Source organism: Narcine bancroftii, chromosome 9 (assembly GCF_036971445.1).
Source record: "Narcine bancroftii isolate sNarBan1 chromosome 9, sNarBan1.hap1, whole genome shotgun sequence".
Taxonomy (NCBI): Eukaryota; Metazoa; Chordata; class Chondrichthyes; order Torpediniformes; family Narcinidae; genus Narcine; species Narcine bancroftii.
In genome coordinates this window covers 3,731,020-3,758,906 of record NC_091477.1, presented here as the reverse complement: position 1 = coordinate 3,758,906, position 27,887 = coordinate 3,731,020, and the positions used below count along the sequence as shown (strand labels likewise).

Below are 27,887 nucleotides of genomic sequence, written 5' to 3'. Positions count from 1 at the left end.
TGAATCATGTCCTCCCCCGTTTCAGGATGTGCTGCAGCGGTTGGCAAACGAGGACGGTGACCTGTCAGTTCACCTGCAGCGCCTGGAGAACTCGCTGAGCATGTTCGCCGAGGAGACCAACAAGAAGCACCTGTTAGCCCACCTGGGCAGAATGGCCGTGGAGTTCAATCGACTCTCTTCCAAAGTGCAGAAGAATGAAAACAGGACGGGCATCCTACAGGTCAGTTCAAGTTCATTACCATCTAACTGTACACATATAACAGGATGCAACAGTGTTCCTCCAGACCATAGTACACAACACTTAATCATCACGTTTGTACACAAAGATTAAATTTAAATATTTGGGATAATTTACTGGGTTACAGAATACCATTCATCAATCACAGCCTGTGGGAAGAAGCTATTCCCCAGCCTGGCAGCCCTGATTTTGATGCCCCTGTACCTCCTCCACGATGATACTGGGTCAAAGATCCTGTGCGCTGCATGGAAAGGATCCTCTAGAATCCTTTGATTCCTATTTAAGCGACACTCCCAATGAATGTCATGTACAGAGGAAAGGGAAATCCCAGTGATCTTCTCGACCGGTTTGATGACCCTCTGCATTGACATCTGGTCTGATGCTTTCCAGCTGACGTCCCACATAATGATGCAGCTCGACAGGGCACTCTCGCTGGTGCTCCTGTTTGATGTGTTCGAGATGGGGGCCGGTAGCCTTACCCCTCTCAACCTCCTTGGGAAGTGTAGGCATTGCTGTGCCTTCTTGACTAATGGGGAGGTGTTGTGGGACCAGGGTAGGTCATCCTTTATGTGCACACCAGGGAACGCTTTGCTCTGCACGCTCAATGACGGAACCATTGATGTGTAGAGGAGAATGGTCAACCTTCGTCTTCCTGAAGTCCACAATCATCTCCTTTGTCCTATCCACGTTGAGACTCAGGTGGTTGTTCTTACACCATTTTACAAACCTCCCAATATCCTCTTTGTTGTTGGTGATGAGGTCGACGACTGTTGTGACGTCTGCAAACCTGATGACACTGTTGGAGCTGGATCTGGCAATGCAGTCGTGGGTTAGCAGCACGAACAGGAGCGGGCTGAGCACATGGCCCTGAAGTGCGCCAGGGCTCAGAGTGACGGGACTTGGGGTTCTGTTACTGACCCAGATAGCCTGTGGTCTTTGCATTAGGAAGTCCAGAATCTGCTGGCAGAGAGGGGTGTTGAGTCCTAGTGAGGACAATTTATCCACCAGCCTCTGAGGTGTAATCGGGATGAACGCCGAGCTGAAGCCAATGAGGCATCATTCTGTAGATGGGTCAGGGTAGAGCAGAGGGTCAAGGCTCTTGTATCACCTGTGGACCAGTTTGGATAAGAGGCAATCTGCATCAGCTCCAACGTTGCTATAAGGTGCGCTTTGAGACCGAGACAGTCCTCGCTTTGTACAAGTAACATAAGAGCATTCAGTTCCCTACGTGTATATGCATACACACACAGATATGTATATGCGTACAAATGCACACACTCTCCCCATCCCAGGTCAGGAACAACATGGGTTAGATGTGGGGCAGTGCGATGGATCAACAGTGAACTGCTGGCTTGATGGACCAGTTGTCCCCCACCTGCATCAAAGCTTCATTTGTTTATCTCCGGTGTTCTCCCTCTCCACACTGTTGTTTTGCCTTGCCCTTCCCCTTCCCGCACCCTGTTTATCTCTGTTCCAGACCCTGTGCAGACAGTTGCAGGCCGAGAACGAAGAACTCCGGAGGAAACTAGACCGTGACCTCGATCTCAAGAGCCAGATGTTGGCCAAGATGAAGTGAGTGTGGGCTGGCAGTGGGACCCGCCCCCCAGGACACCGCAAACCTCGGGCAGTGGGGCGCCCCAAACCTCGGGCAGTGGGGCGCCCCAAACCTCGGGCAGTGGGGCGCCCCAAACCTCGGGCAGTGGGGCGCCCCAAACCTCGGGCAGTGGGGCGCCCCAAACCTCGGGCAGTGGGGCGCCCCAAACCTCGGGCAGTGGGGCGCCCCAAACCTCGGGCAGTGGGGCGCCCCAAACCTCGGGCAGTGGGGCGCCCCAAACCTCGGGCAGTGGGGCGCCCCAAACCTCGGGCAGTGGGGCGCCCCAAACCTCGGGCAGTGGGGCGCCCCAAACCTCGGGCAGTGGGGCGCCCCAAACCTCGGGCAGTGGGGCGCCCCAAACCTCGGGCAGTGGGGCGCCCCAAACCTCGGGCAGTGGGGCGCCCCAAACCTCGGGCAGTGGGGCGCCCCAAACCTCGGGCAGTGGGGCGCCCCAAACCTCGGGCAGTGGGGCGCCCCAAACCTCGGGCAGTGGGGCGCCCCAAACCTCGGGCAGTGGGGCGCCCCAAACCTCGGGCAGTGGGGCGCCCCAAACCTCGGGCAGTGGGGCGCCCCAAACCTCGGGCAGTGGGGCGCCCCAAACCTCGGGCAGTGGGGCGCCCCAAACCTCGGGCAGTGGGGCGCCCCAAACCTCGGGCAGTGGGGCGCCCCAAACCTCGGGCAGTCGGACACTGCCCCTGCCTCTGTGAGGTACCTCGAGATTCTGCAACCACTCTCACCTGTGCGGACAGCTTGCGCAGGGATGCTCCCATATGGGAGTGACTTTGTCACCGCTTCCCAGAACAAAAATGGAAAGAACAGGAACATGAAGTCAGCCGTTTGGCAGATCGAGCCTGCTCCCCTCTTCTAAAATCAGAGCTGGCCGTGAACTCGGCTTCACCTGCCCACCTGTTCCTGCTCGCCCTTAATTCCCCAATTCTTCAGAAATCTGTTTATGCCTTAAACATTCAATGAGGCAACCTCTGCTGCTTTCTGGGGCAGATAATTCCACAGATTCGCCACTCTCTGGGAGAAGCCGTCAGTCCCTCCTCATCTTCGTCCTAAATCCACTCCCCCAAAACTTGAGGCTCTGTCCCCTAATTCTTACCTCGCAGTGGTAACAACCTCCCTGCTTCTATCTTTCCTGTTCCTTTCCTGCGATCCCACAACCACTCCCATCGTCCTTCTAAACCTCAGTAAATACTGAAGTGAAACACAAATGTCTACAGACTCCGTGACTGAAGTAAAAACACGACGCTGGAGAAACTCAGCATGTCAAACCATGTCCTTTATGTAGCAAAGATAAAGATGCAGAACCAACATTTCTGGCTTGAGGTATGGAAAAAGGAATAAATACAGTTCTAGGCGACTCAGTCTTACCTTGTAGATCAACCCCCTCATATCCGAAATCAACCCCACTTCAAAATCTAGTCGACCCTTCCTCAAGTACTGCAAGCAGTTCTCCAGATATCAGTGCCTTGTATAGTTGCAGCAGAATCTCCCTGCCTTTAAATTCAATCCCTCTGGCAATTTGCCGCCTTAATGACCTGTTGTACCTGCAAACCAACCTTTTGGAATTCGTGCACAAACACGCCCAGGCCTCATTGAATGCACTCCTGCTGGAGTCACTCCTCTCTGTGCGATGCATTCTGCAGCCTTTCACTATTTAAATAATAGTGTGATTTTCTATTTTCTGTTATTACTGGTGATCAGTAAAATGGGATCCATATTGGTGGGATGTTGACCGGGGTGAGTAGATGTGCCCAGCACCTCTGACAGTGTAGCAGTCCTTGGATGTGACGCTGCAGTGTCAACCTGAGTTATTTCGAGCCTTCCTTGGAATCCACATCGTGCTGATACGAAGACTCAAACACTTCCCTCAGAGTCAGACAGCACGGAAGCAAAAACAGGACGCTGGAGAAACTCAGCTGGTCAAACAGTGTCCTTTATGTGGCAAAGGTAACCAACATCTCAGCCTTGAGGCCTTCATCAAGATATGAGCAAAATGTTGGCATGTGCCTTGATCTTTGTATCTTTATTTATATAAAGGAAACTGTATAAAGGAAACTGTTTGACCTGCTGAGTTTCTCCAGCACCATGTTTTTACTTTGGTCACGGTGTCTGTGGACTCTTGCGTTTTACCACAGTACAAAGATGTGCTAGGGAAACTCTGCAGGTCACACAACATCCACAAGGAGTAGCAGCCCCTCATCAGGTCCCTGCCCCTTCCTCCCTCCTGTCCTCTCCCTTCCCTCCACCTTTATATTCAGACACCTGCTTGTATTTACACTCACCTGCCGAAGGGGCCAGGTTACCTGTGACAGGCTGAGGTTCTCAAGTACGTTTGTGTCCTGCACCTGACCCCAGCATCTGCAGACAACACGGGAAAAGGCCATTCAACCCATTTTGTTCATGCAGAACAGCAACCACCCATTTACACTCATCCAATATTAACCCCATCTTTTTTTTTTAAACTCTCCCCATTTCCCCCCTCCCCTCCCAGATTCTGACTCACTGGGGCCAGTTTACAGGAATTAGCGCACCATTGTGGGGAGGTGGAATTAGCGCACCATTGTGGGGAGGTGGAATTAGCGCACCATTGTGGGGAGGTGGAATTAGCGCACCATTGTGGGGAGGTGGAATTAGCGCACCATTGTGGGGAGGTGGAATTAGCCCACCATTGTGGGGAGGTGGGAGGGAACTGGGGCATCATGGGGGGAGTGGGGAACTTTCAAGGAGAGTGTGTGGACTCCACACAGACAGCGCTGGGGTGGGGATTGATCCTGGAGCACCTGGAAGGTGCAGACAGTGCTCCACGCCCCACATGTCATGGTGCTTGTTCCCTGGTCGATCCTCGGTCGACCTCCCGGGTCCTGTCTGTGGGCACTGTCTGCTTCACCTTATCCCCTTCTCCTGCCTCTGGCATGGATGCGGTGACCAGGTCCACAACTCCAGTCGTCGCTTAGCCCTCTGTCCTCTCTCTCTGCCTTCCCAGGTGCGAACACCTCAAGCTGAAAGATGCGGTGGTGGTACAGGAGGAAGGACAGCAGTCGGATGCGTTCGAGGTGGTAGCCAGGCCAGGCTGTGTGCAGCTGTTGGCGCAGGGAGCGGAACCCAAGCAGGTTGGTGAACAGTGGCTCAGTGTCCAACTCCCGCTCTTCTCAGACAGATGGCAGTACGCAAGAACCAGGAGTCAGCCATCTGGCCCATCGAGCATGCTCTCCCATTCAATGAGATTGCAGCTGATCTGTGTGGACACAGATCCACCTCCCCACATAAATCCTTAATCCCCTAGTATGCAAACACCAATCTGTGGCTTAAACACATTCAGCGAGAAGGCCTGTACTACTTCCTTGGGCAGAGAATTCCACATATTCACCATTCTCTGGGGGAAGCAGTTCCTCCTCATCTCCATCTTTAATCTAGTCCCCTGAATAGAGGTTATTTTCCCGACTTCTAGTCTCCTCTGCCATTGGAAACCATTTTCTTGCTTCTACCTTGTTGATTCCTTTTATAATTTTGCGTGACTAGATATAACCTCTCATCGTTCGAAATTCCAGTGTGTAGTCCCAGGCAATTCCATCTTTCCTCAAACTCACCTCCTCACCTGGAATCAATTTTTGAGGATTTGGAGTTGAATGGGGATTAAGAAAATAGAAGACTGTTTTGAAACTGGTAAATTTTTGGCTTTTCAACGAATGAAGGAAAAATTTAACATCCCAAATAATACTTTTTTACTATCAGGCAATGGTTCTCAACCTTTATCTTTCCACTCACATCCCACTTTAAGTAATTCCTCTGCCTTCAGTGCTCTGTGATGAGTAAGGTGGGATGTAAGTGGAAAGTAAAAGGTTGATAACCCCTGTTTTAATTCCATCTTAATCCCACTTTAAGCAACCCCTTACTCATCACAGAGCACCGAGAGCACAGGGATTACTTAAAGTGGGATGTGAGTGGAAAGAAAAAGGTTGAGAACCACTGGGTTAGGGCTTTCTTGGTTGATAAGTTAGGTCCTAATTTGATATCTAGATGAAATGAATTAGAATTATTGATATGTAAGGGTGATATAAATATTTATTTTGGAGATGTATAAATCACTTCAAAAAGTAGCTCCCAAGTTAGGAATTCATAAATCAAGATTAAGAGAGGTTGATTTAAATAGATGAATAGGTGAAAATGGCTGGATGAAAATATGACAAAAATTATTACTGTTGAGTATAGACAGGTTCAATATAATTTTCTACGTCAATTATATTTAACTCCTCAAAAATTAAAAGTTGAACCCACCATTATCAGATTTATGTTTTAGATGTGGTTGCGCAGTTTTGAATTCTACTTGTGCGTGTCCTAAAGTCAAACCTTTTTGTTTAGAGGTTTAAAAAAATATTAGGGGTAAACGCCCAGAGGATGTGAAATTATTCTTGTTGGGTCACATTCAGGAGGTTGGACCTAAGTTACGATTAACTTCAATTTTTATGATTAGCTTTAGTTGTCTCTAGGAAGTGCGCAGCCATGATTTGGAAATCAAATGCGTTCTTGTATTCCACTTGAGAAAATAACTTAAAATCGACATAATAAGCATCATTTTTTTTAAAATGGGGAGCCCATATTTACAATATGTTGGTTTGAAAATTTGAGGGACTCTCTGAAAGCCCGTCCTGTTAGTCACCCTCAGCTCCATTATTATTTTGAATTGGAATCAACCTACTGACCCTCCTCTGCACCTCTTCCAAAGCCAGGACATCCTTCCTCAAGTAAGGAGACCAGAACTGTATGCAGTTCTCCAGATGCTGCCTCGTAATGTGAGGTACAATGTTTTCCCAGCCTGATTTTTGATGCTCCTGTACCTCCTTCCTGATGGTAGTGGGTTCTGTGTGATGAATGGTAGGCATCCTCAATAAATCTTTGAGTTCCCGTTGAAGCAACGCTCCTGGTCAATGGTGTCGATAGAGGGACATGGATATGTGGCAAGTAGCAGTCAACCCATCAAAGTTCTTGCAATGACTGTCACAAGCAAGCGAAAGACTGGCCTATCAATCCTGACAATGGGAATACTGTTAAAGAGCATGTTCCCCCCTCAACCCCCAGCTCCCCTGACCTGAGGCACACATATGACCAAGATCAGCTTCATTAAGCTCCTCCACAACCAGTTAGAAGCTGGTACCTTGGGGGTCCTGATGCCAAGGTGTTTTGGAACACTGTCGGCTTACCTGCATGAATGGTTTTGCAACCACTGAAAACCTGGATGCTATCCCGGACAGTCCACCACTCTGAGCCCCTTCCATAGAACATTACAGAACTGAATTGGGCCCCATTTAGTCCATGCCAAGCTATTTTGCCTAGTCCCATTGACCTGCACCCTGTCAGTACCTCTCCCATCCATGCACCTGTCCAAATTTCTCTTAAATATTATTAAATATTAAAATTGAGCCCGCATTCACCACTTAAGCTGTCAGCTTGTTCCATATTCCCACCGCACTCTGTGTGAAGAAGTTCCCCCTCATGTTCCCTTTAAACATTTCCCTTTCCAACCATAACCCACATCCTTGAGTTCTTGTCTGACCCACCCTCAGGGGAAGACACTGCTTGCATCAACTTTATTTTTACCCCTCAATTTTGAGCACCTCTGTCAAATCCCACCTCATTCTCTGATAATCCAGGAAATAAAGTCCTAACCTGATTATCCTTTCCCAGTATCTCAGTTCCTCAAATCCTGGCAATATCCTTGACTCCTCTCCTGACAAAAAGTGGCCCCCGTGTGCCCTGCCTGCAGGACGCTGCACGGTTCAGCAGGTCAGGCAGTGTCTGTGGAGAGGGAAACTTTGCTCTTTGACCATCCAATTCTAATAAACCGTCGAGCAAGCCACAAGCTGCTGGAGGATCTCGCATGTCAGCAGGCATCTGTTGTTAGAGATGGTCAATGCTGAAAATAACGGGTCCTGACCTGAAATGGCACAGTTAGCGTTGCGGTTAGGGCAGTGCTGCTACAGTGCAAGCAACCAAGATTTGAATCTGGCGCTGTCTTTAAGGAGTTTGCACGTTCTCCGTGTCTACCAGGGGTTGTAGGTTAATTGGGTGTCATTGGACAGCACAGACTCATGGGCCGAAATGGCCTGTAACTGTATGTCTAAATTAAAATCTCTCTCCATGGCCTCCAACAGGCCTCCAGCTTCTTGCTGTTTGCTCAGAGTTCTGGCGTTGCCACCCCTTGAACGGTTGACCCTGTTTCTCCCTCCGCCGATACTGATTCTGATTTTTCTCCTCCCCTCCATCTGTTCACAGAACGTCAAAGTGGGAGATTGTCAGCTGCCTCAGGACAGGACTTCCACGGAGACGCTGGAAAAGAAAGTGGCAGCTTTGGAAGCGCAGAGGAAAGAGGCGGGTGTTGCTAAACAGGGAGGGGGAGCTTGGTCCTGCCTGAACGCTTTCCCCTTTGTCTGCTCTCCTTCCACCCCCACGCTGCCACTTGCCTTCCATCCCCTCCCCCCCCCCCCCCCCCCCCCCACCACCACAGTCTGCTCCCTGCGAACCACGAGACTGCGCGGAAACAGGCCCTTAGGCCCAGCTTGCCCGTGCAGACCAAGCTGCTTGACCGAGCCAGGCATCGTGTCGGATGTCTGACAGGCTTGGATTGGTCAGGGATGCGACTGACGTACGCCCGTCAGTCAGCTTGGGACTGGGGAAAGACTTTAACAGACGGTCACAGAATAATCTGTTGACCCTGCTTTGGGGAAGGAATTGGTAATTGGGCTTGACTGTTCATTGTAGATATCAGTAGGAGTGTTCAAAGTTCCTAATATTGTCATGTAATAATATATTAAAAATCTAACAGACATGATAGACTAACAGTTGTGATCTGTAAAGCAAAGTCTCCATTAGTGTCTCCCGGATCCCCTTACAGTACGAGAGAAAAAGCAAAAGAGAGTCCTTTCAGAGTCATTGAGTGACCGTGGATTCACCTCCTGCAGCCACACAGACCCCTCTCAATCCATTGGCCGCCCGAGCTCCAGATCCCAACCTCCAACACAATCAGGAAGCCTTCAGTGCCTGAGGCCATTCGGGAGCCCTTCTTGCCCTCAGCACCCTCTCGAATCCAGGTGCCTCCATCTTGGGCACAGACGTCCAAGGTTGCAGGATTTTACTTACAAACACTGTTGGCTCCTTTTACAGGCCGTTTAATGCCTGAACGGAACCGCTAGTGTTGAACCCCATGGATCAGTGCTGTGTTCCTGTTCTCCCAGGTCTGCAGCAGCAGCGCCGCCATTTTATATTCCTATTGGACAGGAGCAGCAGAAACCTCCCCAATCATGTATGGGGTCCGTGATGTTCCACGATCCAAGTGGCGGAGCAGACCCGATGGGCTGAATGGCCTCCAGCACTGAAGATGTTTTTTCCTTTCAGCTGTTGGATGTGAACAAGCAGTGGGATCAGCAGTTTCGAGGGATGAAACATCAGTACGAGCAGAAGGTAAACTCCAGCCAGGTGGCGTCTGGGCGAAGCTGAGCATTGGTGGGTTGGGCCGGGAAACGAGGTGGGAAAGCAGCAGAGGGGAGGTGGGAGTGAAGGATGGGTCAGGAAGGCAGCGGAGGGGAGGTGGGAGAAAGGGATGGGCCCGGAAGGCAGCGGAGGGGTGTACAAGAACCTACAGATGCTGAAATCTAAAGCAAAAATAATGGACGGAAGCACTTGAGCATGTTGACAAAAAGAAAGTGGATGTTTTGGAGCTTTAAAGCTTGAGACATCGGAGCTGAAACAGTCGAGTCTGCCCCACCATTCAATCCTAAACTGAGCCCTTTTCCCACAGCCCCTCTGCCCAGCCTTCTCCCCATAACCTTTGATCCCCTGGTTAATCAAGAACCTATAAATCTCTGCCTTAATTACACCCAATAACTCGGCCTCCACAACCACCTGTGGTAATAAATTCCACAGATTGACCACTCTCTGGCTGAAGAAATTCTCTGTTCGGAGTGGACACCCTTCAATCCTGATGTTGTTCCCTCTTGTCCTGGACTCTCCCACAGTGGGAAACATGTCTACATCGACTTTGTCCACTCCTTTCAACATTGGAAATGTTTCAGTGAGATTCCCCCCTCATTCTCCTCAATTCCAATGGGTACAGGCCAGTTAGAAGTTGGATAAGTTGCTGGGACCAGTCGAGATTTACCCAAGGCTGCTGTGGGAAGGGTAGGTGGGGTGGGGTGCCGGGGGGGGGGGGGGGGGGAGAAGAAAGATTGCTGAACCACTGGCACTGAGGACAGGAGAAATACCAGAGGATTGCAGGGTTGCAAATGTTCACCTGCTCAAGAAAGGGAGCAGAAGTTACCCAGCAAATTACAGACCAGTGAGTCTTGCTTCAGTGATGGACATTCTTTATTTTTAAATTTAGAGAGGCAACATGATAAAAGGCTCTTTCAGCCCACAAACCCGTGCCCCCTAATTACCCCACAACCCCCAGTACGCTTTCAATGGTGGGAGGAAACTCGAGCCCCCAGAGAAACCCACACAGGCATGGGGAGAACGTACAAACTGTTTACGTACAGCGTGGGATTCAAACCCCAGTCTCTGTCGCCGTAATAGTGTTGTGAAAACTGCTACACTAGCCATACTATCCCCTTCAGCTGGAGAAGATCCTGAGAGACAGTCGGCCCTTTCAAACTGCCATGTGAAATGGGGTTAACTGAGCAATTTGCCTGGTTAGCGCCCCAGTTATGTGGCAGTTAGAAAGGGTCTGACCCGGCCAACCCCGTCGGAATTCCAACTGGGTCCCTGACCTACCTCAGAGATAGTCAGGGAACCCAGTTAAACTTACCCAGGTCACGTCCACAGGCGATTTGAAAATTAAAATGGCCGACAGCGTATTCTGGTGATGTCAGCGCTTGCATGCGTGACCGGGCATCCAGCATCTGAATATCTGGCATTACTTCCGGTGAGTACATGACATGTCATTGCAAGGGATAGGATCCCCCTTAAATTTTTGGGTTGGTGATTTAATGGGTAGATTCCTCTGCAATATAAAAGGTGCTTCCAGCACCTTTGCCCCAGTCATCGCACCTGGGTCCCAGATGCTTTAACTTTCAGCATCTGCAGAGGCTAGGATTTAGAGAGGTAGAATGTGATGAGGGATAGTCGGCATGTCTTTGTCAGGGGAAGGCCATGTCTCACAGGCCTGATTGTATCCTTTGAGGATATAACAATGCACGCTGATGAAGGGGGAGCGGTAGATGAGGTCTATATGGATTTCAGTCAGGCATTTAATAAGGTTTCCCATGCAAGCCCCCTTGCAGAATGTAAGGAGTTAAGGAATCCAAGGAGGTCTTGGCTTTGTGGGGTAAGGCCAACCCTATACGTCTCCGTCTGCTGCAGATCGTGACCCTGAGGCAGCGTCTGGCATTGGTGCAGAGGGAGCTGAGTGACCGAGAGAGCTCCTGCGATGAGAAGCAGCGGGACTTCGACAGAAAACTGCTGCTTGCCAAGTCCAAATTAGACAACGGAGAGGTGGGGCAGTGACCGGGGGTGAAGGGGTGGGGGAAGCGTGGGGTCCATCACGACTTTCTCTTCCTATGCCCCTAGTATCTTGAGGGTCCCCTAACTCTGCTCCCCCATCGCTCAACATCTCATTGCCCCATCCCTCTGCCATACCTCCCCCCCCCTGCTCTGATCTCCCTCCACTCCCATTCGCCCCCGTTCTCACTCTTTCCCCCATCTTCCCCTGATCCTGGATTGGTAAGAATCCCTCCCCACCTCGCCGTTCCTGGCGGGACCCCTCCCTCCCCACCTTGCCGTTCCTGACGGGACGCATCCCTCCCCACCTCGCTGTACCTGGCGGGACTCCTCCCTCCCCACCTCTCCGTTCCAGGCGGGACCCCTCCCTCCCCACCTCGCTGTTCCTGGCGGGACCCCTCCCTCCCCACCTCGCCGTTCCTGGCGGGACCCCTCCCTCCCCACCTCGCCGTTCCTGGCGGGACCCCTCCCTTCCCACCTCCCACTCCCCAAGACCAGGCTGAGGCTTCTTTGGTTCTGAGCCGATCGCCCCCTCCCCACCCCATCGTGGTCAGTGTCCTAAGATTGCAGGCCATTCACCACCTGTCCCTCAGTGTCATTCTCTCTCTCTCCCCCCTCTCCTACAGACGGAAAAGGAGCGCTTCCTGATGGAGATCCAGGGGCTGAAGCAGGAGAACCAGTGCCTGCGGGATCAGCTGGAACCACTCAGCCGGCAGCGCGAGTGTCAGGAGAAGGAGATCCAGCGGCTGAACAAGGTCGTGACCTCCACCCGCCCCCACCCACCCAACCATGCGTCATTGCTCTCCTCCCAACCCCCTTGGGTCATTCCTCTTACCCCCCACACTCCTTCTTAGGTCATTCCTCTTTTCCCCCTCCCCCTCTCGGGTCATTCCCCTTCCCCCCCCACCCCCTTTCCTGTCATTTCTTCCCCCCCCCCCGGATCATTCTTCTCTTCCCACCCCCAGGTCAGGTAATTCCTTGGCCTATTCAGATGGAGGTTCTTCAGCCCACTGCACCAGACAGCAAGGAGACAGGCCCTTCGGCCCCACTTCTCTGTGCTGACCAACAAGAGTCCCACCCACACCAAATATATCTGTAATTCTTTAACAAAGGTGGTTTCTGCAGTGATTGCATTATTGCAAATTACAATGTTTGAGTTACACTATTGACATGTTCAAATTAAATTTAAATTGAGACATACAGTGCGGTAACAGGCCATTTCGGCCCACGAGCCCTTGCCGCCCAATTAAACTACATCCCTTGTACATTTCAAATGGTAGGAGGAATCTTGAGCCCCTGGGGAAAACTCACACAGACACAGGAAGAACATATAAACTTCTTATAGACAGCGTGGGATTTGAACCCAGGTCCCGATCGTTAAGGCTCTAAAGGCTTGGCATTAACCGCTTCACCAACTGTGCTGCCTACAGTCAGCACCATCCAGAACACATTCGAGCCCCTATGGCGCCCACTGTTCCTGGAAATCCCCCATTGTGCCTGTGGACATCTCGTGCTCCTTCTCCAGGGGGGCATGCATGTAACGGCCCCCCCCCACCCCCCCCCTCCCCCAGCCAGAAGATGGGCAGGCAGTCAGCCCAGACCGAACCCTTGCCTCCCCGCTGCCAGGACCCACGAATGGCTAACTTGGCCAAGCCCAGGAGCAAGCCGACCAGGAGAACCCCCCCCCCCCCCACCGCCCCCATCACCACTGAGCAACACACCCCACCCCCCTTGTGGGTGAGAGGACCGGAATGCAACCAGAACTTGAGGAGGAGCCCCTTCAGATCTTCCGATGGAAGCAGCGACCTCTTGCACTCTGCCCATGCGGACCACAGTCTTCTCCCCGTCGCACGCAATGACGGCTTGCCTTGGCGACTCCCAACCTCGGTGACCTGACCCCTCCTCTCCACAGGCTTTGGAGGAGGCGCTCTTGCTCCGATCCCCCGCCTTGCAGCTCCCGCCCCTCAGCGGGACTGGCGACCTCTGCGGGAACACCAGGAGGAGCGAGATGCTGACGCAGATCGAGGTCCTCAAACAGCAGGTGAGGGGTGGGGGGGGCGATGCGCGTGCGCCAAGGCTGAGCTTTCCCAGCCACCGTTCCGGCTCGTGGCGATGGTGACCCTGCCACGGGCGAGCTGGTGTTCGTGGCCGTCAGCCCTCAAAAAATGATCGGGTGTTTCTTAAAGGTTCCCCCCTCCACCGGAGGGAAGGAAGTCTCCCATCCATGTTCAGACTGCCCTGTAGTTGAGCATTCCATCCGCTGGAATGAATTGCTCCAGCAAAAGGACTGCAGTTCAGCTCGGCACCCCTCCCCCACCTCCATGTCAACGAAGGGTGGGTGCAAAACACCAGGTGAAGACGTGAAAATAAACCCCTTGAAATTTTTATTTCTTTTTAAAATATTTTTATTAGTTTGATTTCAAAGCAAAAAAAAACATAAGTACAAAAAGCAATTGTGAAGAATTAAGTATAAATATGTAGCGGCGGCTACACTGTTAACTGAAAGATCGCACAACCAGCCGGGTTGAGTTCAGTGAGCTAAACTGATTTATTGCAGATTGCCTGGCTGGTTTTATACTCCCAGTCCGGACCTGGCTGAGAAACGTGCTGGGGGGCCCCGATGTCACTGGGGTGTCACCGGCTTCTGAACCCGGTGCCGAGGTCAGGAGGAAACCCCCAACGGCGTCATTTTGGCCGGCTGCCCTGCCACGTGTGTGACGAGCAGGGCAGGTTTGCCTGCCTAATTGCATACTGCCACACAGCCGCCCCCAGAACCGGGGCCAATGTCCTTTTTTTCCGGGTGGCCTCGCTTCTTGGTTCGGTGGGGTCGAGGTGGGCTAGCTTTAACCTGTTCACCATAAACAGTTCCCTCTTACCACCGATGTCCAGTGTGAAAGTGGATCCTGAACGCTGGACAACTTTGTATGGCCCTTTGTATGGCTTTTGTAGAGGTACTATCGATGGACCCCGCCTGATAAAAACGTACTCTGCGAAGTACAGCTCGCTGGGGACATAAGTGGCCTGTGTGCCGCGTCTGGACTGCAGTGGGGGTGTGAAGGAGTCCAACCTGGCTCGGAGGTGGGGGAAGTAGACCGTACGGTGACTGCTGGGGGTTGTGAGGTGTGTTGACGAACTCACCGGGTAGGGCTAGCAGTGCAGCATAGACCAGCTCGGCTGATGATGCCTGTAGGTCTTCTTTGGGTGTCGAGTGGATGCCCAGGAGCACCCAAGGCAGCTCATCCACCCAGTCGGGGCCGGTGAGGTGGGCCATAAGTGCAGACTTAAGGTGGCAGTGCAATCGCTCGACTAGCCCATTGCCCAGTGGGTGATAGGCCGTGGTGTGATGTAGCTTGATCCCCAGCCTGTTGGCAAGCTGTGCCCAGAGCGCAGAGGTGAACTGGGTGCCCTGATCACTGGTGAGGTGGTTCGGGACGCCGAACCAGGCAACCCAACTGTTCAAAAGCGCTCAGGAGCAGGAGTCCGTGGAGGCATCTGGCATCGGGATCAACTCGGACCAACGAGTGGTGAAGTCTACCACTGTGTAAAGGTAATGGTTACCTCGGGAAACGGGTAAGGGTCTGACGATGTGGCTGAACTGTTCCCGGACTTGTTTGAAATCTTGTACAGGCGTTCTGGTGTGCCTGTGTACCTTGGAAAGCTGGCAATGAGTGCAGGTTCTGGCCCAGTCCACAATTTGCTTCTGAAGCCTGTGCCAGACAAAATGTTCTGCCACCATTCAGACTGTGGACCTAATGGAAGGGTGGGAAAGGTTATGGATATGGTGAAAGACTTGCCTGCATCACTGAGGGGAACCACTGATCGCCGGGTGCCCATGGAGACATTGCACAGGACTGTGCCCTTGCCATGAGGAGTTGGGAGGTCCTGGGACCACAGGCCCGTGATGGCAGTCCTGAAGGCCAACGTCTCCTTGTAGGACTTCTGGTCCTGGGTGAGCTGGTCGAAGTTGAGGCCGGGTGTGAGAGTGCGTCAGTGACCATGTTGTCTTTCCCTGTCTTGTACGGAATGGCGGTGGTGAACTCAGACACGAAGAAGAGGTGACACTGTTGGCGGGCCGACCAGGGATCTCTTGCCGTAGCGAGTGCCTGAGTGACGGTTTGTGGTCGGTAAAAATGGTGAAAGGCCTCCCCTCCAAGAAATAGCAGAAATGACGCACCGCTAGGTACATGCCCAGCAACTCGCGATTGAAAGCGCTATACTTGCGTTCTGGCGGGCTAAGTCGTCAGCTAAAGAATGCCAGTGGTTTCCACTGTCCGTTCGCCAGCTGCTCCAGGACTGCGCCAACAGCTGTGGCAGAGGCATCGACGGAGTGCGCCATATGCAGGTCGGTGCATGGGTCGACAAGCAGGGTAGCCTTTACGAGGGCATCTTTCATGGCTTCGAATGCCCTGCTGGCCTTTGGAGTCCAGGCGAGTGTCTTGACTTTGGCCGCGATGAGGGCGAAGAGAGGCTGCATGATGTGCATGGCGCCTGGAATGAATCGGTTATAGAAATTGACCATACCTGCGATCTCCTGTAGCCCCTTGAGGTTGTCTGGGCCTGGGAACTCCCTGATTGCAGCGACCTTCGTAGCAGCAGGTGTGGCTCCTTTGGCAGTGATGGTATGGCCCAGGAACTGCATGGACCCTTTCCCGAATTGGCACTTGGCAGGATTGATCGTTAGGCCAAAGTCGGCCAGTCGGGAGAAGAGAGTGCACAGGTGAGACTTGTGTTGTGCCCATCTCTGCTGGCGACGTGGATGTCGTCCAGGTAAATGAATACGAAATTCAAATCACTGCCCACTGTGTCCATAAGGCGCTGGAAGGTCTGGGCGGCGTTCTTGAACCCGAACGGCATGCGTCGGAGCTCAAATAAGAGGAAGGGGGGTGATAATGGCCGTTTTGGGTATGTCCTTGGGGTGCACCGGGATTTGGTGATAACCACCCACCAGGTCGACCTTGGAGAACACCCTCACGCCATGCAGGCTGGCCGTAAAGTCCTGGATGTGAGGGATCGGGTAATGGTCAGGTACTGTCGCATCGTTAAGCCGTCAATAATCTCCGCAGATCAGAGGCTTTCGGGACCAGGTGGAGTGGTGAGGCCCCAAGGACTGTCGGAACGTTGAATGATCCCCAGCTCCTGCAGATGTGAGAACTCTTCCTTTGCTATCTGGAGCTTATCTGGCAGGAGCCAGTGTGCCTTGGCTTGGACCAGCGAGCCTTGGTTGGGGATGTAATGATACACCCCATGGTGTGGTGAGGCGGCAAAGAACTGCGGCTTGAGGAGGGACAGGAACTCATCCAGGATACGTTGAAACTCGTCCTTGGGCATGCTGACCGTGGCCATCTGCCGCTGCTCTGTGTGGGAGGTGTTGAGGCGAATGGATTGGAAGGTACGGGCATCTACCAGTCGCCTACCTCGAATGTCGACCAGGAGTCCGTGGGCGAGGAGGAAGTCGACACCCAGGATGGTGGTTGGAAGAAACGAAATGGTGAACCTCCACGAGAACTTCCACTGGCCAATCTGCAAGTGGATGGTCTTGTCTCCATACGTTCAGATCTCCGTTGAATTGGCTGCATGGAGGGGAGGTCCTCGAGGCCGGTTCCGGAACTCGACGGCTGTGGCCGGGATGATGCTGATCTGGGCCCCGGTGTCAACGAGGAAGCATCGGCTGCTGACTGAATCCTGCAGGTAGAGAAGGCTGTGTTCTTGGCCAGCCGCCGCAGCCACTAACAGCAGCTGGCCTGCTCATTTCCTTGGAACAAGTAGGGTTGATGACACTTCCGAGCCTTGGCTCCCCAGCTCCGGTGGAAGAAGCAGAGGCCTGAAGTGGATGACTTGCTTCTGGCTATGCACTTTGAGGCCCCTGCAGGGGCTGGGTGTTCCACCACAGCGCTAGAGGAAGGCTTGGCGTGGTCATGCCCATGACTCGTAACCTGCTGGACTGCTGAGCCCTCCAGGAATCGTTCGAGCCATAGCTCCTGAGCCTTTTGAGTGATCTTCCTAGGGTCGACGAAGCTCTCCTGGGACAGTATTGGCTGTATGTCTTCAGGCAGATGGTCAAGGAAGATGCGCTCGAAGAGTGGCAGTTGGTGTGATCGCCCATGAGCGCAAGCATCTCGTCCATCAACTCGATTGGAGTTCTGTCCCCCAAGGCATTGAGGCGCAGTATCCGAGCGGCACGCTGGCGCCTGGAGAGGTCGAGGGAGCCAGTGAGCACCCGCTTGATGGTCCCGTACTTATCTACCATGGGTGGGTGCTGATAAAGTGCAGCACTCGTTTGGCGGTGGCCTGGTCCAGGGCAGCAACCACATGGTAAAACTTGGTCAAATCCGATTAAATCTGGTGGAGATGAAACTGAGCCTCTGTGGCTGAACCAGGTCTCCGGCTCCTGAACCCAGAAGTCAGGAAGCTTGATGGCTATAGCATTGATCGAAGGGTCATTCATGTTGGGTTCAAAGACGTTTGAACCTTTAGGGGTCACCAATTGTAGCGGCGGCTACACAGTTAACTGAAGGATCGCACAACCAGACGGGTTGAGTTCAGTGAGCAAAAACTGATTTATTGCAGGCTGCCTGACTGGTCTTATACTCCCAGCCCGGACCTGGCTGAGAACCTTGCTGGGGAGCCCTGACGTCACCAGGGCGTCACCTGGGTCCTCAAGCGCGGGCTTCTGAGCCCAGTGCCGAGGTCGGGAGGAAACTCCCGACAACGCCATTTTGGCTGGTTGCCCCCGCTGCGTGCATGACAAGCGGGGCTGGTTCGCCTGTCTAATGACGTACCGCCACAAATAGATTAAATCATTAAAACAGAGGATAGAGAAATCTTGAGACATTTCCACACTTTATAAACATATTAATAATTTTATCTCGATGAGAGTAAAATCCAAACCCCCTCCCTACTTTACCCATGTTAATAAGCTTTTAATAATCAAATGAGAACAGAGTAAAAGCAAATCAAGATCAAGTGTTTATATTAAGGACTAAGAAAATGGCTCCTAAATGGCTGCTTGAGATTTCTACACATCTCCTGAGGTAGGGAGATATTTAAAAAGTTATGAGGTGGCGGGTTAAGGGGGAGAAGACCGACTCAAGCAGGCTGTGCAATGTGACGCCCCGATACTTGGGTCCAGCACTGAGGTACAGTTCACGCCTGCCTGGTAGAGTGTGCAGTTAGGCTGCAAAAGAAGCCACTGCTTCAGTGGGTAAAGCAGGAATGAAAGGGTTAACATAAAAGGAGCATTTGATGGCCCTTGGACTGCACTCATTGGAGGACAGAAGAATGAGGGGGAACCTCGAAGAGACATTTCGAATGCTGAAAGGCCTGGACAGAGTAGATGCAGTAAAGATGTTTCCCATGGTAGGGGAGTCTAGGTCAAGAGGGCACCACTCAGGATTGAAGGGGGTCCGCTTAGAGCAGAGATGTGGAGACGTATTATTTAATCATGAGTTTCGGTGGAGGTGAGGTCGTTGGGGGTATTTAAGGCAGAGATTGGCAGGTACTTGATTAGTCAGGGCATCAAGGGTTATGGAGAGAAGGCCAGGAGCTGAGTGGAATGGTGGAGCAGACTCGATGGGCCAATTGGCTTACTTCTCCTATATCTTGTGAATTTGCAAACTTCTTCACAGTGAGTGGTGGGGGTGTGGAATGAGCTGCCAGCTGAGGTGGTGAATGAGGGCTCAATTTTTACATGGAGGAAGAAATTGGAGAGGTACATGGATGGGACGGATATAGATCAGCTGCAGATCAGTGAGACTAGGCAGAAAAATAACAGCCTGGACTAGAAGGGCTAAAGGGCCTGTATCTGTGCTGTAGTGTTTTATGGTTCCAGTGGGGCCGTGTGTGAGGAAAGGTCAAGAATGGATGGGATGGCTATCAGGTGAGAAGCATGAGGGCTGTTAGTCATAGCACGGACAGGCCCTTTGACCCAACTCTGTGCTGACCAGAATGTCCTTCTGGGTTGGTGACATCTGCCAGCATGTGGTCCACCTCCTCAGTCCTTCCCATCCATCTGTCTGTCCTGATGTAATGGGACCCACTTCTGCAGTGGTAAAGGACCATCTCCAAAATGTTGCATTTTGGTACAACAAGGAGATGCCCTTGACCCTGTGTCCAGGGAAATTCAGGGGGTATTGCCAAGGGGCCACATATTTAGTTGGTCATCAAGATGGGATCCCTTGGACGAGAACCCCTGCAGATGCTGGGGTCAAGTGCCGTACACGAACGTGCTGGAGAAAGTCAGCAGGTCTCGCTGCTTCCAGAGGAATGTGAAAGGATAGTCGACGTTTCAGGCCAGATTCTTTCATCAGGAATGTTCAAAATCAGCAGATCCTGAATAAAGAAGTGGGAGGGTAGGGGAGGCTAACAGGGCTGATTACAGGTGGGAGGGAAGAAGCAGGGAAGAGGGGTTCTCTAACAGGAGAAGAAAGGAGGAGAGGACCAAGAGGTGAGGGAAAGAGAGAGAGAGAGACTGGGAGAGAGGCTTTAAAGAATTAGTGTGGGGATAGGAAGAAAGAGAAGAGTGAAAGGTTTGTCAGACTGGAGCCAAATATATTCTAGAGTTCCCCAAGGGTCAGGTGGAGGGGTTGGACTGACTGGATTGCTCTTGAACAGCCAGCATAGGTTAATGGGCCAAATGGCCTGTGGAGTGTGACCACACTGCTGGTATCCCCACCTTGCTCCCTCCCCACAATGACACAGCCACCCGGATATGGAGGCTTTGACCCCAGGCCTTTGCTGATGACCTTGCTGAGGATCTGTTTGCCCGAACCAGGTAAAAATCTTCGAGGAGGATTTCCTGAGGGAGCGGAGCGACCGGGAGAGAATGAGTGAAGAGAAGGAGGAGCTGAGGAAGAAGTTGGAGAAGGTGCAGTCTGAGATGTTGGTGCTGAACACCCAGGTACTGCTGGTGACTTCAGATCATCCCCGTCCTCCGTTCCCTTCCCCCTCCTCCGATGTCCCCCTCCTCCGATGTCCCCCTCCTCCGATGTCCCCCTCCTCCGATGTCCCCCTCCTCCGATGTCCCCCTCCTCCGATGTCCCCCTCCTCCGATGTCCCCCTCCTCCGATGTCCCCCTCCTCCGATGTCCCCCTCCTCCGATGTCCCCCTCCTCCGATGTCCCCCTCCTCCGATGTCCCCCTCCTCCGATGTCCCCCTCCTCCGATGTCCCCCTCCTCCGATGTCCCCCTCCTCCGATGTCCCCCTCCTCCGATGTCCCCCTCCTCCGATGTCCCCCTCCTCCGATGTCCCCCTCCTCCGATGTCCCCCTCCTCCGATGTCCCCCTCCTCCGATGTCCCCCTCCTCCGATGTCCCCCTCCTCCGATGTCCCCCTCCTCCGATGTCCCCCTCCTCCGATGTCCCCCTCCTCCGATGTCCCCCTCCTCCGATGTCCCCCTCCTCCGATGTCCCCCTCCTCCGATGTCCCCCTCCTCCGATGTCCCCCTCCTCCGATGTCCCCCTCCTCCGATGTCCCCCTCCTCCGATGTCCCCCTCCTCCGATGTCCCCCTCCTCCGATGTCCCCCTCCTCCGATGTCCCCCTCCTCCGATGTCCCCCTCCTCCGATGTCCCCCTCCTCCGATGTCCCCCTCCTCCGATGTCCCCCTCCTCCGATGTCCCCCTCCTCCGATGTCCCCCTCCTCCGATGTCCCCTCTTGCACCCTCACAACTTGAAATCTCTCTCCCCTGCCCCCTCCCTCTCTGACCTGCTCTCCACTCTCCCCCCACTGATTCCATTGGGAGATCAGCGCCCAGTGTTAAATCCCCAGGAGTGAGGACACAAGGCCAGGAGGAGATCACCCAACCCCTCCAGCCTACCTCGCGTGTCAGACATACCCTCGATCTCTCAAGTATTTATCTACCTGCCATCGTGTGTGAAGTTTACAACTCTGCATTTGTTCCTGGAGCATTCATCAGATGGCCCTCTGCCTTCACCGAGCCCTGACCCCACCACTAGCACAGTTCCCCATAAACGCTCGTACAAGAACTGAAAGCAACAGATGGTTTTGATCCGTTGGCTGTAACAGCAAGGCCCTCCCAGTGGCCTCCCTCGTCTGTCCTTGGCCTCATGCACCTGCCAAACCCAGACCTCCTGTGAACTGGAGGAACAGCACCATGGATTCTGCAGTAAAACATGAAATTCTGCAGACGCAGTGATTGAAGCAAAAACTCAATGCTTTAAAAAAAAATGAATTGCGTCGAACAGTGGACTTTATATAAGCAAAGACAAAGATGCAAGCTGTACACACCGTTGCATCGGACGACCCCACCGCCCCCCCCCCCTTACAAATCTGGCACTTATTGCTGAACAGTGGTGATACAGCTAAAAGTAAATCACAATCTTTTAATGACAAACGATCTCTGAAAGGTTGAAATTTTATGTGGATATTTTAAAATAAACCACCGTCAACTCCTGTAAAGGGCCGCTTTAGCCTGTGCGGAGCCGACAGCAGTGGTACCAAGCAGGTGGACCCCGCGGGGGCAGCACTGAGACTTCGCAAATAACTAACAGGGAATGCGCGAGATTGTGTCAGAGCTGGCGAGAAGATGGTGCGGTGTTAAAAGGTAAAATTTTAGACTCTTTGTCCAGGATGGCCCCCGATTTTAAGGTGAAAATTTTTAATGCTTCAGATCTTCCTATACAACGGTATGTACAGTAACCAACCAAAAATATCTTGATGAAGGGTGCTAGCCTGAAACGTTGGTTTGTATCTTCATCTCTGTTCTATAAAGTACACCAACGGTTTTCAACCTTTTCCTTTCCACTTACATCATACTTTAAGTATTCCCTCTGCCATAGGTGCTCTGTGATTAGTAAGGGATTGCTTAAGGTGAGATGTGGGTGGAAAGAAAAACTTTGAAAACCACGTTTTAATCATCCCTAATTGACTTGTTATGTGAATGGTTTCATAACTCCAAAGGAAATGGGTCAATGACAATTTTTCTCAAGCAAAATATTTCAGTAACAATTGGGTCTAGAGCAGTGATTCTCAACCTTCCCATCCCACTCACATCCCACCTTAAGCAATCCCTGACTAATCACAGAGCACCAATGGCATAGGGGTTTATTAAAGTGAGATGTGGGTGGAAAGAAAAAGGTTGAGAACCTCTGATCTACACTGTTTGATCTGCTGAATTGCTCCACCATTGTACTTTTATCTTGGATCCTGTCTCGGCAGGAGAGCATCAATATGGACGTCTCCATTTTCACTTTCCCCCCCACCCCCCACCTCTCCCTTTCACACTGGGTTAACCAGATAATTTAGCAGGCCCATACCAGTAATTACGTGTGTGAAACGCCCCAACCTGAGAGGCTGTTAATTTCAACCGAACGCTAACACTTGGTGGGGGTAGGTGCCAGAATCTACAAGTTAACCCACTAATCGCCGCCTGGCGGAGTGAAAGCACAACCTGCTCTAGCATTGTCGGTACTGGAGACGGGACCCCTCTCTTTACCCCCCCCCCCCCACCCTTTAAAATGCAGGGTTGTCAATTAACCAGGTAAATCATGGTGCTCGAGTGCAAATGCCTGGTAAGTTTACCCACTTTCTAGGAGGGTTGGTGGTGTGAAAGGGAAACCTTTCCCTCTGCCCTCTTCTCGGCTTCTTTCTCTCCTGCCATCCCACCGATGACCCCTTACCTTGCTTTTTCTCCCATCCCTCCTTCTCCCCTTCCCCTCCTTTTTATTGAGCCTGTTATTCCACATTCCAGACGAAGGGCTCCGACCCAGAATGTCGACTGCCTTCGACTTTGGATGTGGTGTGACCTGCTGAGTTTTTTTGGGCACCTTTGTGTCCTGCAGGTTTTTTAACGAGATGTTGTCAGGTGGGGGTCTGTTCCTTGGATCTGGTTACCAAGTTTTCTGTGCTACGACGATGGTTGCCATTCATCTTGGGATATCCAGAAATGGACTTTGTTCATCTCTGTGGGAGGTCACCTTTGGATTGGGTATCAGGATATCGCCTTGCTCCTTCCTCCTGCTAACCTTTCCTGTCGACTCTCAGGGTCCGTCTGACCTACCCGCCCCCTCCCCGGTCTGCCTGACCTTCCCGCCCCCTCCCCTTCCTCCCTGGTCCGCCTGACCTTTCCAGTCTCCACCCCCCCGCCCATGCCCTCACTTCCTTCCTCCCTGGTCTGCCTGATCCTATCTCCTCTCCCCAGACTGGTTGACCTTTCCATTCCCTCTCTCACCTCAGTCCGGCTGAACTTCCTATCCCCTCTTCCCTCTTCCTTCACCAGTCCAGCTCAACCCCAACCCCACCCCCAGTCAGCCTGGCTGTCTACGGCCCTATTGCTGTTGCTCTCTGTCACTGTCTTGCTCCCAGTGTGTGCAGCCTCCATTACTGCTCTCCTGTGTCCTGTCTGCTCTCTCAGTTGCGGCTCCATCAAGACAATTACCAGAAAGAGAAGATGGAGAAGGAGACAATTGAGAGGCTGCTGAAGAATCGGAAACAGGTATCCGTCAGGCTGGTTGAGACAGGGCCAGGGAATTGGGATGGGGTGGGTAGGTAGGCAATCAAAAATTCTGCAAAGGAAACAGGGCCAGGGAATTGGGTTGGGGTGGGTCGGTGGGCAATCAAAAATTCCACAAGGGAGACAGGGCCAGGGAATTGGGATGGGGTGGGTAGGTGGGCAATCAAAAATTCTGCAAAGGAAACAGGGCCAGGGAATTGGGTTGGGGTAGGTAGGTGGGCAATCAAAAATTCCACAAGGGAGACAGGGCCAGGGAATTGGGATGGGGTGGGTAGGTGGGCAATCAAAAATTCTGCAAGGGAGACAGGGCCAGGGAAGCAGCCTGTGAGTTTGGACCATGGTCAGCCACATGGTCCTACAGCCCCATTCATTAACCTACAGTGGAGTCAATTATAACCTCAGCATTATTTACACACCAACTCTGTCACCCCCGTTTTATCGAGATTCTACCCACCTCCAGCTTAAAGGTGTTTAAGGAAGATTGTTCCAAAGGCTCACAACCTTTGAGAAAAGACCCTTAGGTGACGTTTAAACTGGCATCTTGGAATTTTATCTGTTTCCAACCAAATGCAGAGCTGTTCAAGAGGAATAGAATATAAAAGCAGGGGTGTGACTTTGAGGCTTTATAAAGCACTGGTAGGACCTCACTTTGGAGAATCGTGAGCATTTTTGGGCTCCACATTTAAGAAAGGATGTGCTGACTTTGGAGAGGGTTCAGAGGACGTTCACAAGGATGATTTCAGGAATAAAGGGTTATTGTACGAGGAGCGTTTGATGGCTTTTGGTCTGGACTTGTTGGAATTGAGGAGGGAGAGGAGGGATCTCATTGAAACATTTCGAAGGTTGAAAGCCATGGACAGAGTCGATGTAGAAAGGTTGTTTCCCATGGCTGGAGAGTCTAGGACAAGAGGGGACAACTTCAGGATTGAAGGGTGTCCACTTAGAACAGAGACGTGGAGGAATTTCTTCAGCCAGAGGGTGGTGAATCTGTGGAATTTGTTGCCGCAGGTGGTTGTGGAGGCTGAGTCATTGGGTGTATTTAAGGCAGAGATTGACAGGTTCATGATTAGCCAGGGCATCAAAGGTTATAGGGAGAAGGCTGGGCAGTAGGGCTGAGTGGGAAAATGGATCAGCTCAGGATTGAATGGCGGGGCAGGCTTGATGGGCTGATTGGCCCATTTCTGCTCCTATGTCATATGGGCTTATGAACCAGCCCCTTCTAAACCCCTGTCAGATACAACCTTCTACGTTGCACCTTTTGTCATTATGTTTAATGTTTACTTGTTATGCCTAATGCAGTGAGAAGAGTTCTTCTGCGAGCTCTCTTAAAATAGGGGGAAATCTACAGAGGTCCGGGTTATAATAGTTTCCCCTCCAAGTACTGACCAGGCCTGAGCCTGGTTAGCTTCTGAGATTAGACAATCTCAGGTGTATTCAGGCTATTGGGTGTTGTGGAGAAGGACCTGGGAGTGCTTGTGCATGAATCTCAAAAGGTTGGTTTGCAGGTGAACAGGGTCATCAAGAGGCCAATGGGAAGTTGGCCTTCATTGCGAGAGGGATTGAATTTAAGAGCAGGGAAGTTGTGCTGCAACTATACAAGGTCCTGGTGAGGTCCCATCTGGAGAACTGTGCAGATTGGAAGTGGTGCAGGGAAGGTTCACCAGGTTGATTCTGGAGATAAGGGGGTTAGCTTATGAGAGATTTGAGTTGCCTGGAACTACTCACTAGAACTCAAAGAATGAGACACCTTGACGAAGGGCTCAAGCCCGAATCGTCAGTTCTGTATCTTTACCTTCACTACAAATGCTGAGTTTCTCCAGCATTTGTGTTTTTTCAAGGAATGAGAGGGGATCTTTTTGAGACATAAAATTACAAAAGGGATAAATAAGATCAAGGGAGGAAAGTTATTTTAATTGGTTTAACTGGAGAACATAGCCTCAGGATTCAAATAAGTAGATTTAGGATGGAATGGTTTTCCCCAAAGAGTTGTGAATCTAGAATTCTCTGCCCAAGGAAGCGGCTGCCTCAAGAATGTGAGGTGGGCGGAAGCAAACATTATTGTCTTAACAAATCGAAGACTGCTTTGTTTGGTTTCTACTGTGTTGTAAATATTAAAACAAGACATTGGAGTGAACTTCCCCAATGCTCCAAATACCTGTAGTTGGTTGAATGTTTAAGGTGGGCTTTATTCTGAAGATGGCCATGGAATCCTGACCTTTGTTCTGTGATAGAAACCTGGAGTGAAGAACGAGTGGCTGTAACAGGAGCCACTAATCTAATGGCGCTTCTGTGTGTGGCTCAGGAACTTCCAGCGATGTGGTCGGTCTCACCTGGAGGGAATCGCCAGGGTAACCACCTTTATCTCTTCTGTTTTGCAGGGTATGAGTGAGAGAAGGGCATCGGATCCACCCCCTGGGGCACCGCAGCTTTATTGCCCCACCTACCAGCTGCCGTATGCAGCCCTGCCCCACCCTGGCCCCATCTTCAGGCCGTTCGACCTACAGATCCACTACCCACCATCTGCAATGCCTCCCGGGCACCATCCTTACCAGCCGGTGAGTATAGCCTGCATGCGGCCCACCCTCCCCCCCCCCTCCCCTCCCTTCTCTGGTAATGTGTTTTTTCTGCCTCCCCCCCAGCCGGATTATCCCTGGAATGTTGCCTACCCCCCCGCACGGAGTCAGCACGCTGAACCTGACCTGGCAAAGACCGACAGGAAAGGTGGGAACATCCGCTGGAACCAGCTCGCTGTGGGCCAGACTGAGTGGCTGGTTCAGGGCCCGATGAGGGTGTCATGGTGGGGAGGGAGAATTGGGGGAGAGGGATGCTGTGGAGCAGGAGGGTCAGCATTTGGAGCGCGGTGGTGGGGGGGGGGCTGAGAGCTGGGTGGTGTGGATGGGGAGGAGGATTGGGATGGGGTGTGTCAGTGTGGGTGGGTTGTAAGGAGGGGGCTGATGTGAGGGTTGGTATGAGGGAGGGAGTGTCTTCTCCCCACTGTTGATGGGGGGGAGGGGGTGTCCTCTCTCCACTGTAGATGGGGGGGAGGGGATGTCCTCTCTCCACTGTAGATGGGGGGGAGGGGGTGTCCTCTCCCCACTGTAAATGGGGGGGAGGGGGTGTCATCTCCCCACTGTAAATGGGGGGGAGGGGGTGTCCTCTCCCCACTGTAGACGGTGGGGAGGGGGTGTCCTCTCCCCACTGTAGACGGGGGGGAGGGGGTGTCCTCTCCCCACTGTAGACGGGGGGGAGGGGGTGTCCTCTCCCCACTGTAGACGGGGGGGAGGGGGTGTCCTCTCCCCACTGTAGACGGGGGGGAGGGGGTGTCCTCTCCCCACTGTAGACGGGGGGGGGGAGGGGGTGTCCTCTCCCTTCTGTTGACGGGGGAGGGGGTGTCCTCTCCCCTCTGTAGACGGGGGGAGGGGGGTGACCTCTCCCCTCTGTAGATGTGGAGGAAGGGGGGTGCTCTCTCCCCTGTATGGCAATAGTCTGGAGTGGGTGGGTCCATGACTCCACACACAGGGAAATACGACCGGCGTGACTTTTAATTGGCCAGTCACCTTGTTGTTTCTCCGCCTGATGAAGGTTTCTCTTCACCCTTCTTCTCTGCAGAGCCAAGCTCCCCAGGACCAGGCAAGGGACAACCCTGAGGGAGAGACCACCCGCCTCGCCCTGACCTTCCGGAATGGTCCCGACACCATCTCACCACAGCTCCCTGAAGCAGCAGTCAGTGCCTGTGCCTGGAGAGTCAGCAGAGCTATCTCTGCATTGTTCCGACAGATGGAAGCCCCTCGCAGATTGGAGCCGGTTTGGGGGGTGGGGTGTAGGGGAGGGAGGGCAGGGGTGTTAAGTTGGACGTCTAGTGCAGACTCGATCTGAAATGGGTGGGCCGGTTAAAACTTGTTATTAATGTTTTCAGATTAACTGATTAAATCAATGAATGTTTGACATGTTGATCCAGTCTTTCCACCCATCCACTCTTCACAGGGATTACTGATCCTGAATCCATCGCCTCTCTGCAAAAGTTCAGCTGTTCTTTACCAACCACAGAACTCAGCAGCACAGAAACAGGCCATTCAGCCCATCTAGTTTA

General features: G+C 52.4%; 1 protein-coding gene across 2 annotated transcripts in view; it reads left to right on the top strand.

Moving 5' to 3' along the window:
• The window catches only part of tnip1 (TNFAIP3 interacting protein 1), a 52,232-nt gene extending 24,490 nt beyond the window's left edge, over positions 1-27,742 (top strand). Inside the window, exons 6-18 of one of the 2 annotated variants that reach the window (XM_069898014.1) lie at positions 26-220; positions 1,716-1,810; positions 4,825-4,951; positions 8,112-8,207; positions 9,231-9,296; positions 11,193-11,324; positions 11,957-12,085; positions 13,243-13,371; positions 20,101-20,226; positions 23,699-23,779; positions 26,176-26,352; positions 26,437-26,518; positions 27,407-27,742. In XM_069898014.1, the coding sequence (XP_069754115.1) occupies positions 26-220; positions 1,716-1,810; positions 4,825-4,951; positions 8,112-8,207; positions 9,231-9,296; positions 11,193-11,324; positions 11,957-12,085; positions 13,243-13,371; positions 20,101-20,226; positions 23,699-23,779; positions 26,176-26,352; positions 26,437-26,518; positions 27,407-27,444 (1,473 nt within the window). In that variant the 3' untranslated portion in view covers positions 27,445-27,742. The remainder of the gene's footprint in view (positions 1-25; positions 221-1,715; positions 1,811-4,824; positions 4,952-8,111; positions 8,208-9,230; positions 9,297-11,192; positions 11,325-11,956; positions 12,086-13,242; positions 13,372-20,100; positions 20,227-23,698; positions 23,780-26,175; positions 26,353-26,436; positions 26,519-27,406) is intronic. The other variant, XM_069898016.1, reaches the window with a different exon arrangement.
• The last annotated feature ends 145 nt before the right edge of the window (positions 27,743-27,887 follow it).